The following is a 12,500-nucleotide window of genomic DNA, read 5'->3' as shown; positions in this document are numbered from 1 at the left end:
CAGAATCTATAAAAGTCAAAACATGAACATATTTATAATGTTTTTCTCCTCTGGATACACTTTTTTGCTCGGCGGAGAAATATTTCATAAGGGCGTCCGCCATTGTTCCGATAGTTTAGAGCCAGTTACTAAGTTACCATGCGTCATTACGAGGGACGTCATGACTTTAGAAGCGTATTGACGATACAAAAAATAGATAAAGTTAAAGCAGAAGAGCACATGAATTTGTGGACGTCAATGTACTTGACTTCACGTTTTACGGGCTACGATGTGATGTCCTTTGGTAAACATGACTTACTTACATTTCCTCGCTCTACTCGGCCGTGGATGTACTCTTAGTCACAGAGAGCCAATAATATTTCATATCAGTTTGCATTGTTTGAAACGAAACCCCGCATCTGTATTTACTGCACCCAATGATTATCTTAAAAACCTTTTAATTCATTTGTGCGCACGCGAGCGTGGTGTGGATACAAACTGGACAATTAAAATCCTTCTCCTGAAGTGGTTTAATGCAGACATTAAATAACGAATAACCAAACTGACAGATAAAGGAAATGAAACATGAAATGCAACCTAATGTATTATTCAGAAGGCCTTGGTGTCAAATGAATTCGATTTTAATTTCCTGGGAACCGTTTTGCAGATTCATGCTTTAATAATTCTATGACCTCGTATGAATGGGATGGATTATCGATCGATTGATTTTTATTTTGAATACTTGTTTGATAAACATTTCACCTGATCGATTTATTGACTGTCTCTATTGTGCCTTCATGTGTATCAATGATTACGAGACCCAAGCTAACACGACACACAGGAAGTATATTCTTGTCGATATTGCTGATTCAGAAACGGTGTCAAAGAGAGAATTCTCTGTGTATCTCTTTCTTTATTTTACTCTCTCTCCCTTCCTCTCTCTCTCCCCCCCCCCTCTCTCTCTCTTTTTCTATCTCTCGGTGGTATGATTTGATTCTTTTTCTGTATCTTATTTTATTTTATTTTGACTCATATGTTAAGGCGGGTCAAGGCATGTTCTCTCTTTCTTTCTTTCTTTTTCCCTTCCCTCTGCCTCCGTACTATTTCATGGCAAATGTTTGACTGAAATGATGTGAAAGAACACGCATTTTTATTCCCCCCTCCCCCGTTATCTCTTTCACTCTCTGTGTCTTTCCTCTTTAAAAATACTCTTTTCATAGCTGTTGTTCAAGCAGAAATAGTTTCAAAGAATATAGTCTCTCTCTCTCTCTCTTTCTCTCTCTCTCTCTCTCTCTCTCTCTTTCTCTCTTTCTCTCTCTTCTCTCTCCCTTTTCTCTCTCCCTTCTCTCTCCATTCTCCCTCGCTCCATTCTCTCTCTCTCTCTCTCTCTCTCTCTCCCTCCCTCCCTTCAACGTTGATTACAATATGTGATTCATCGCCTCAAAGCGGTGTTATGTCGGGATCGACGTGTACTTATTGCAGGTCTGATAACTCAATTCATTATGGCCTCATTGTTGTAATAGATTTTTTTTAATGACGCAAAAAATTGTACATTTCAACAATGTTAAACTAGGCCCATAAGTGCGTTCGTATGCCAGAACTGCATATATGTACACGTCGGTCGGGATGAATAAAATCAGCAGGAGTGAATTTACAATCAGAATGTTACGCAATATGAAATTTGTTTCAAGTGATATGTAAGAAATTCTATGACTTTATACCCTTCACCCTAAAATAGTAACTCGTTATGATATCAAGTTTACAATAATAATCCGTGACGCCAGATTATCAAACGTTAAAATTCACTAAAAATTAAATAATAAAAAAAAAGATGTATCGTTTAAATATTCTTGAAAATGTCGTTTATTCAGAGACAATGAAGTCAGAATCTCGCAAAAACAAACAACATGTTGCAATTTGTTCAAGTGATACTGACGGCTTGATTCAAGAATATGAGTAGAAATTAATGCGCTGTTTTACATGATTATGGGTGAATCTAAAAAAAAACCCCATAAAATATGAAAAAGAAGAGACTGAGAGAGATTGAGAATGAAGTATGAAAGCAATGTCCTTGACTTGAAAAGAGATTTGAAAAGATTTCTTACACTCTTGCGTTTTGGAATTCGAACTTTGTTCTCAACAATGCCCCCCACGAGCAATCGTGCAGCGGTTGGAAAAACGTCACGAATTTCAAATAGAACAGTAAAGTTGCTGCCCCAAACGTAAACAATAACAAGTTGCTAGTGATTTCCGTTAGGGACCGGAATAATTTACGCACAATATAGGTCTCCCAATTTTGTAGTTTGAGTTGTAGGCAATACACTTTCAGTATTGAAAATATGTTTACATAAAATCTAACAGTTGCAGAAATAATAATATAAGGCTAAATTATTCTGAAAATCAGGCTCCGAATAATTCTCGTTTTGTTTACACCAGCGCAATAATTTGCTCTGGTCTAAAAATAGATAGACTGTAACTTTTGATAAATTTTACCTTTTGTTCCATAAAATATCCATATCTAGACATTATTTGATGCATGATCGAGTATTTATGAATATGTGTTTCTTTTGCCACCTAACAGCCAAATTTTAAAGGTTATTTTCTTTCTATTATTTACATTGGAACGTGAGCTGTCAAGACAGGAACATGTGGTTTGCCATGTGCTTCTCGACCTTTGTTTACGTTTGGGGCAGCAACTTTACTGTTCTATAGGAAGAGTGTAAGAATCGTATAGTTTTCTTCCAAATAAAGGATAGAAACCAACCCCAAGTGTCATGTGTGTGACTATACAGTCCGTGTCCATTACCCAGTTTATTCCGAACATAAAACCGCGTTAAGGCTTAAGTTTGTGTGTTGGTACGATTGAGGTGGCGGGCAGAACATTTGGAGATGTTACTCAAACGCATAGCAATTCTCTCTCTCTCTCTCTCTCTCTCTTTCTCTCTCTCTCTCTCTCTCTCTCTCTCTCTCTATATATATATATATATATATATATATATATATATAAATTTAGTTAATGAATGTAGTCACGGTCGAATTCTTATCTTTGCCGGGAAGGAAATGTCAAAAGTTACTTTCTTATACGTAGTGTTATTCCTCGGGTAATAATAATATCATTCATTGTCGTGTGTTGTCGTCTATAGATGAATGATGGGCTGGTATTGATTGGGGTCACACTTAGACTCCGATCAGTCAGTGAATGGGAAATCATCGATTGTAGCTGATTATTCTGACGCGCTCTGAAAAATAACAACACTTTTAACATATTTTTAGCCAGAATGCTCGTCTTCAAATATCGATCGATTTCAACGACCCCCGTCTTGACAAAAACTCTCAAACACGAGACTTCCAAAGAAGTCCCAGGTTTGAGAGTTTTTGCCAAGATGAGAGCCGTTTAATTCGATCGATACTTAAGGAGGAATTTTTTGGCCAACATTTTTAAAACGTTTTTTTATCAGATCACGTCAGTATTGAGTATGGGCATGTATTGATTTTCTAGTGGGGGAAAATGTAAATGTAACCCACCGCCTCAATCTGGTGTTATGTCTGGGGTGAATGAGATGTTGGAACTTCAATCAATGTGACCCATCGTCTCAAATAGGTATCATGCCAGATTGTTTATATAAATATAATATAAATCCCCTTTATTGATCCCTAAGAGGAAACGCTTCTTTAGATCTATTCCAAGGGAAGATTGGAATAACCCAGGCGTCAGCCGCAGTGCAGCGACGCAAAGTGAGCTAAGGCTAGGTGACTTGCTCAAGGCCACATAGAGCGACGGGTAGTCGAACTAGGTGCCTATCGTGTACGAAGCAAAGACCGTACCGCTGAGCCACGCTGTCCCATAAATAAAAGATACAGAAAGTGTGAATATATAGCCAAGAATATCAGACTTGGGTTAAGCCTGCTTGTTTCTTTAAATAGAAATAACAACAATTTTTATCATCGAGCGAAAAAGTAAAAATTCCTATTTTTGATCATTTTATTTTTCAAGCCAACTGCCGAGAACTCGTACCCTGGACATGATATCATTTTAACTCTCTCCTTCCCGGCCATTTTCAGAATTTTTCACGAAATGTTAAATCAACCCAACGACAAAGTTGTATTTTTACACTCAAACTCAAGAGTAAGTTTCACAAAACAGCATTGCGTTCTTATAAATATAAAAAGATTTTTCTTAATATTTGGTGGTGTACACAACAAGTCTGAATAAACGTGTGTTCCTTATCTCTTAACGAATGTGACAATTTTCCTGTAGTTGGAAGGGGAGGATCGCACATATTATATGAAAGTTGGGTTTAAAAAATACTAACATTTCTTAACTACGGACATACTCTGTAAAAGTAGATTTATTGTTGCTGGTTTATCCCACCATCCATGTCACGGTTTGTGACATTGCCATGACAATGCAAGGGAGAAAAAAAAGTTATATTTTATATAGCTCAATAACATGTGCTCAGAGGGACCCGTCATAAGCTACAAATAGTAACGATTAAATGTAGGACGAGCCAGGTATTCATTTTACACATGCGTGCTGTGAGAGAATGTAAGCAAAGAGCAATGTCGTAGGATTAAACTTTGCAGCATCTACAGCAGGATTTGAACCGGGCACCTAAAGCTAGGAACAATTAAATATAGGACGAGCCACGCCGCATGAAAGAAAACATGTTTGTTTTTTGTTTTTTTTTGATTCAGAGACGACGGTGTTACCGGCTAGGTATTCAATTTACACATGTGTGCTGTGAGAGCATGTAAGTAAAGAGCATTTTCGTAGGATTCAACTTCGCAGCACCTAAAGCAGTATTCGAACCGGGCACCTAAAGCTCACAAAGTCGGACAAATGATTCCAGTTTGATCCGCTTTGTTTTTCCTACGGAATTGTGAATCTGACGAAGAAGTGACTTTAGTCGTGGCTTCCGTGTGTTGACACACTTAATGTTGAAACATATCATTATGTCTAAATAGAGAGATAGTAGACCGCAGGCAACAACATGTTCTATTGGATACACTAAAATACTGTGGCGTTCTACCCAATCTTCAAAATCTTTCCTGGCACTCATGGATCGTTATGGACCCGTCCAGAAGCTGTGTCACAATGCAGTGTTCATTTAGATGCTCTGTAATCTTCGGACAGTGACCACAACGGTGCAAGTGGACGACGTTGTCAAGACCTACTGCTAGGCTTCAAAAGTCGTGACGTCACTTCCCTCGTAATGACGCATAGTAAAATAGTAACTGATTCTAATATATCGGAACAATGGCGGGCGTTCTTATGTAATACTTCTCAGACGAGCATCAAAGTGTATCCAGAGGAGAAAAACATAATTAATCTGATTATGTTTTTACTTTTCCACATTCTGATCACATGACATGTGAAACAGTTCTAGCCAGCATGAAGAATAAAAAGTACCGATTTTCTTTGTTAAGAATCAAGCTGCTCGTTGGTGGGCGGACGTGACATCAGACTATTGAATCCTTTTTGGACAGTAGTTTTCTTGGGCGCCTGTAAATGTCACTTTTTATAAGTACAGAACCCGTAAAGCTTTTCTCCCGATTCAGACCAGACGATGTCCCTGTCATGAGGTTTGGCATCAAGCGAGCCCAATTCAAGCTGATGAATGCTTAAGTATATGGTTATTGTTTGCTTCTGAATTGTGCAAATCGTAAATTTACACGACATATTTTTATTTTTCTCTGTCTGAATGTATATGAATATATATTTGTGATTCATCGTGGTGGTTTATTCATATTAAATTAAGTAAACGTAAAAAAAGAATATGACAAAGACATAACAAATAAAGCATTTAATTCAGAACCTCTCAAATAAAAAATAAAAACTCATAAAGAACACATGGGTATCTAAAATGTATCAATACCCCCTCTATGTTTTTTTTCTCTAAGTTTTTATGGCTCGTTTTTACATGACTTATTTATTAATCTCTATACCCATTTAAAAATGGCTGCATGGTTTTACTTTTATCGAAGCTCATATGAGGCATTATGACCATGACGCCAGTTGTAATCCGTTAAAAAACTATAGACATCAAAACACAAAGAATGGGAGAATTTCAAGAAATAGAAATAGTTTCCCTTTCAGTGCAAAATAGAAAGCTTCTATTTCAAAAAATGCATGCCTTCTGACCACTTGGAAGTCTCAGGTTTGAGGTTAAACCGGTAAAAGATAAGCATAGCAAATGCCATAGTATATTATAGATGTCATGGCAAGCCTTCCAAACACATAGAATAGTGTAAGCTCCATGTCAAGTTATAAATGACCATTTTATCAAAAACGAATTATCTAAAAATCACTAAATGTCAAGCATCTTGCATAACAATTTAATAATTTCAGAATTATTTTTAAGGTGCTTTCGACACCTACTGGATGATATCAGCGTTAGAACGTGATAAGCCCCTATCACAATCATACAAACCAGGCTCTTTTTTCAGTAAAAGCTCTATCCTTATATTCTCCCTTTATGAATAATTAAATGCTTTGGCATGCTTGAACGACTGCTTTGTCTCAATCTACACATCCATGCGATTGCAACTTGATTTCTATATTACAACGCACTTGTCATCAAATTATGTTTATTGATATTTGATGTTTTATTATACGATCTTAATGAATAATATACAGGAACGATGAATTATAGCAAATGAATAGACGACTAGAATTATATGCGATATTATATCAACAGAAAATATTCAACATTTAAAGAAACAACGATTGATAATCATTTTGGGTTAGATTCGCATCATATAGATTTGAAGGTTTCCAAGAATTGAGAAACATATAAAATTTTCATCTCAAATATTATGGGAAACAAAACGAACGATTTTGCGGCTGCCATTTGAATGTGTCTCAGTGTCAGATTGTCTTCGACAAAACTGTTTTCCTTAAAATTTAGTTGTAAATTGTGTTTCTGAAAAGAGATAAGAAATACAAAAATAATCTAATATTTATATAAAGGCTACAAATTTGGTCCGAAAGTTCTTTGAGTAAAATAGAGTACTAAAAAGGCAGTTCCTAAATACAGTCAAGCAACCTCAGATAAGTAGAAGCACAAAGAATGGAAATAGAATACTAACAATTTTATTTTTCCAAATAGAATAAAACTCATCCTTTTTTCTGATTATAACAAAAATCCAGTAATACAGAAAGCTGTGTTACAGAATGTCGACAAATAACACCATTGCCGTGGCACCGTTCAGGAGATGGGCAAAAAGAAATTTAAAAAGAAGAAAACAGCATATACAAAAAATACTAAGGAAGAAACAAAAAAATACATTAAAAAAACAAACAAAACAAAACAAAATTCCCTAAAAGCACTGACGACTGAGATATGTATCCCTAAATCGTGAAAAAAAAATCAATGCTTCGTGTTTAATGACAACACCAAACTTTTTAAAAAACTTCTGCCCAATTAGCATGATAGGCCCCTATCACAATCAAAAGAAGTGAGAATTAATTTTAAATCGTCGTCTAAGATTTTTAAATTCTTACATTTATGTAAACAGAAATGATATGCGCAAATATTGTAAGTTCTTTCTTACCTTGTATATTGACATAATTTGTTTTATTTACATCCATCCTCTGCCATCTGAAATAATAAGAGACGATGACATAAATTAATTAGACAAGAACACTATCATGTACATTCTTTTGTGAAACTCAAAGCGGAAATTTTACCAGGATTGTTGTTGAAATGTATACTGTCTGTGGTTTTAGAATCTGTATTTAAATATAATATTAACTATCAACAATAGTTTACAAGCATCAAAACATCAATATTGCTTTTATTCTTCTCAAAAGGATACTTTGACATTAAAATATTTCGTGACAAGGAACATTAATTAAATCATAAATTTTGTACAGTCTAAAGGCCAGCTCTTTCAAAGCATTTTAGAGATTTGATTTTTATTGAAGAACACTCGGGCGAGTTGACCTAAAATGACCCGGTAGATCATTTCTCACATCTGGGGCAGCAATGTTGAAAGTTCTTCATGAAAATTTTTAACATCTATCCTTAGGGACAACAAGGCTTAATTTTCCCTTATTGTCAAAACCCTCAGCAGTACATATAACATAACATAACATAACATAACATAACATAACATAACATAACATAACATAACATAACATAACATAACATAGCATATGGTATAGGGCAAATTAGGATAAAATAATTCGATCATGTCAGTTATATAATATACAAATTAGATTTCTGTTATGGTTAATTTATGAACCAAAACACCCCCAAAAAACAATGGCTGTGGACATAAAAACAGTCCTCTTTCAAAATGTTACCGTGAAATTTCTTAAATTGGTTGACCTTACGCGATGTGACGATTTTCTGGTGTTGATGTAAGCAAAACTTGTCACAAGGCAAACGTGTACTTTTAATCGTGAACTCGTAAGGATTCATATCGCGCAAAATTCATTAATTGCGCTATAAGCACCTTACAATGGGGCCTAAAAGCAACAGAATCAATGGAATTGTACGAGTAGACATGCAGTCTGTAGAGCGCGATAGTAAGTTCTTTTTGACAGAGATGACGCTGTTATCAACCAGGCATTCATTTTATAACTTAGCATCGTTAAAATGTGAGTAAAACAGTCCTTTAAAATGACTCATTCAGGAGTCGCCAACAGCGGGATTTGAACTTTCAAATCACAGATCGCAAGTTGCGTAACATTACTGATTACTGGCAGTATTTCCAGCAACAAAACAGGCGTGTGGTGTAAGCCACGCTCAAGTTATAAAACGTGTATAACTTCACCACAACTTACATTGGTTTGTGTCGTACAAATCATCCATAAAATCACCGCCCCAGTAACGACGACCAAAGCCCCCTGTGGATACAAATAAATTAAAAAAACCCCAAAAAACAATGGCTGTGGATATAAAAAATGTCCTCTTTCAAAATGTTACCGTGAAAATTCTTACATTGGTTGACCTTACGCGATGTGACGATTTTCTGGTGTTGATGTAAGTTAACTTGTCACAAGGCAATCGTGTACTTTGAATCCTGAGCTCGTAAGATTTCATATCGCGCAATATCCTTTAATTGCGCTATAAGTACTTTACAATCGAGTCAAAAAGCAACAGAATCAATGGAATTGTACGAGTAGACATGCAGTCTGTAGAGCGCGATAGTAATTTCTTTTTGACAGAGATGACGCTGTTATCAACCAGGCATTCATTTTATAACTTAGTATCGTTAAAAATGTGAGTAAAACAGTCCTTTAAAATGACTCATTCAGGAGTCGCCAACAGCTGGATTTCAACTTTCAAATCACAGATCGCAAGTTGCGTAAGATTACTGATTACTGGCAGTATTTCCAGCAACAAAACAGGCGTGTGGTGTAAGCCATGCTCTAGTTATATATCTTGTATAACTTCACCACAACTTACATTGGTTTCTGTCGTACAAATCATCCATATAATCATCACTCCAGTAACCACCACCAAAGCCCCCTGTGGATACAGATACATTAAACATAAATTATGAAAAAAGACATAACTTAGAAAAAGTTAACGATAAATATGACCCATCGTTCCACCTGATACTGTGTCCGAATGAAAAAATTGAATCTAAATACAATATCAGTAGATTTAGGAGATCTGATTTTTTTTTGTAAGATAGGAAACTACATTCCCTTATCCTGAAAAAAAAAAGAATCGAGAATTGTTAAATTTAATTATGATTTCGTCTTTGAATTCAATTGCCATTGTTAGGTTATTTTCGATATAATACTGAACCGATACGACAAATCACAAATAAGAAGGTTTGTGCTGTAGCGCGTCTGAATAGTTTCACTAGGCGTCTAAGTGTGCCCCAATACATTTCGTTTATTTATTTCAACAACAGACTACAATATCAAACCAAATTCATTGTTTAAATCGCCATTTTGTGTACTCATTTAAAAATAAAAATAAAATGAAATATAATTCCTTTTATTCATCCCATAGGGGAAATTTGTCTCTAGGGTCTATTCCAAGGGAAGACTGGAATAACCCAGGCGTCAGCCGCAATGCAGCGCTGCAAATTGAACTAGGGCGAGGTGACTTGCTTAAGGCCACACAGCGCAGCGGCGGGGGATCGAACTCGATACCTTTCGGGTACGAATCAAAGACCGTACCTGCTGGGCCACATAGCCCCCCTAGAGCTTTTAACTATTACCGTATCCGTCTCTCTTAACCTCATCAGGCCAAAGTCTAGTGGTAAATGTAACTAGGTAAATTGTCTGTTTCCCCCCCCCCCCAAGAATACGACGCCAACGACAATGTTAGAAAATCATTATATTATCATCAATCGAATCACTGACAAAATGCAATCATTATTTATGAATTGTAGTCAAAGGGCTAATGCTACACTCTGGAAAAATACAAATTAAACATTTTGGCCAGAAATCTGGTTTTTCGAATATCGATCGATTAAAATGACTCTCAGCTTGGCATGAATTTCCAGGTTTGAGAATTTGTCAAGATGAGGGTCATTTTAATCGATAGATATTTGAAGGACGAGTTTTCTGGCCAAAATTTTAAATACGTGTTTTCCCAGAGTACGACATAAACTACTACTAAATGGAATATGCAATGGCTTTGACATGACTTTAAATATCGTGAATGAAATCAAATTTACAGAATCGAGAATAGATAATGAATTAAAAATAATCTTAGGCTCAATTTTATTGAGGCATATGTGGACAATATCTCCTTGTCCAGAAGCTATAATAATCATAGGCCTTTTTTCTAAACAATAATATCATCATTCTTTTCATTTTATCCCTGTTATAATAGTTTTAAAAATGCATGTACATAACGAAAAAATTAACAAATTCAACCACCATCCATGAGATGTGTAAATAAGGCTTTAAATCTTAATAATTATATTCTGTTTTATTTATAAGGTATTTTTGTCTTGTTATAAATGTCGTAGAAATGAGAAGTCCACAAAAAATTATCAAACGTTCTTCAACTCAATATCTTACACCTATGTGATCATACGAAAGCAAAAAGAAGGAAAAGAAGAAAAAAAGAAGAAGATAAAAATATGAAACGAAATTTAGTGTTAAAACTATACCAAATCCCAAAACGACAACAAAATATGCATGGATAATTAGTTTAAATTTAAATGTTGATAAAATAATGACTAAAAATGAACCTTAGGTACGGCCGAGGTGGACACATTAGCAGGTCTGATTGCCGAAGGCAATTGTAGGCTTGTTTTAACATTATTGTAATGGAGAATATTTTGCCTTGATTTGAAAGTATTTCTATTACAACAATGAGTCCATAACAAATATGTTCACCTCAGGTACAGCACATCCTTGCATTATTACATGTTTGCCTTCTCAAAGACTTTTACTACCTGCTTTCCAAAATTACAACAAATAAAAATGAAATTGCACCATATTCCTCAATGTGATATGTAATAATGATATTAAGAGAGAATACATCGAATATAATATGTATTATGACAGTGAGTCGACCGTACTCTGGAAAAACCCATATGTTAACATTTGTCTATAAAACTCGTCCTTCCAATATCGATCAATTTAAATGACCATCATCTTGGCAAAATCTCTAAGACCCGGGACTTCGACGTGAAGTCCCGGATTTGAAAGATTTTGCCAAGATGAGGGTCATTTAAATCGATCGATATTGGAAGGACGAGTTTTTTAAGCCAAATTTTAAAAATAAGGGTTATTCCACAGTACTGCAGAGTGGTATTTCACGTAAAGTTGGGTTTTGTGAGGACGCCTCTAGAGATCAAACTCTTGATATTTAATCAGTAGACTGGCCAGAAAAGTCACCATTCTAATATTGATCGATAAAAAATTTTCTGGCCAAATATTTAATCCGTATTTTTCCATAGTACGGCAGTTAACAAGGTAAGTCTTTTCTGTTATGAAGCACTCAGCAGCTTTCTTCTTAGGTTCTTTATTTCATTGAAATTAAGAGTGAGAATGAGACCAAGAGAGAAACCCTTAAGCCATATTGCGTCCGTTTCAGTAGTCTAAAGTCACATCCGCCCAGCAACGAGCAGCTTGTTTCTAAACAAAGAATATCGGTACTTTTTATGCTTCATGCTGGCTAGAACATTTTCATATGTCATGTGATCAGACTTTATAAAAGTCAAAACATGATCAGACTTTATAATGTTGTTCTCCTCTGGATACACTTGTATGCTCGTCGGAGAAGTATTTCATAAGGGCGTCCGCCATTGTTCCGATAGTTAGAATCAGTTACTAACTTACTATAGGTCATTACGAGGGAAGTGACGTCACGACTGTTGAAGCCTATTTAAAAAAAGATTGGACTAATGGAGGCCGTCCACACATAACAGACTGTGCGTGTATTACCCCTATGTAAATCCCATCACCTTATCACAAAGCCGAATGAATGAAAGTTTTATAAAATGACCGAATAAATGGGCAGACTGGTTTGATGTGTTTATAATTGATACCTTGGAATAAAATGGGGTGAGAAGAAAAAAAAACGAACTGACATTGA

At 35.6% G+C, this 12,500-nt stretch overlaps 1 protein-coding gene across 3 annotated transcripts in view; it reads right to left on the bottom strand.

Annotated features, from left to right (window-relative positions):
• Positions 1–5,768: 5,768 nt before the first annotated feature.
• LOC144967806 (uncharacterized) overlaps positions 5,769–12,500 on the bottom strand; it is an 18,521-nt gene continuing 11,789 nt past the window's right edge. For 2 of the 3 annotated variants that reach the window (XM_078905460.1, XM_078905461.1), the window contains 4 exons: positions 9,396–9,458; positions 8,771–8,833; positions 7,534–7,580; positions 6,724–6,902 (listed from right to left, as the gene is read on the bottom strand). In XM_078905460.1, coding sequence (XP_078761586.1) covers positions 7,561–7,580; positions 8,771–8,833; positions 9,396–9,458 — 146 coding nt within the window. In that variant the 3' untranslated portion in view covers positions 6,724–6,902; positions 7,534–7,560. Of the gene's footprint in view, positions 6,903–7,533; positions 7,581–8,770; positions 8,834–9,395; positions 9,459–12,500 lie in introns of all 3 variants that reach the window. The other variant, XM_078905462.1, reaches the window with a different exon arrangement.

Source organism: Berghia stephanieae, chromosome 3 (genome assembly GCF_034508935.2).
Source record: "Berghia stephanieae isolate SIO BIC M18660-M18661 chromosome 3, UCSD_Bste_1.3, whole genome shotgun sequence".
NCBI classification, from domain to species: domain Eukaryota; kingdom Metazoa; phylum Mollusca; class Gastropoda; order Nudibranchia; family Aeolidiidae; genus Berghia; species Berghia stephanieae.
The sequence above is the reverse complement of the archived record's forward strand: the minus strand, read 5'-3'. Positions and strand labels throughout refer to the sequence as shown.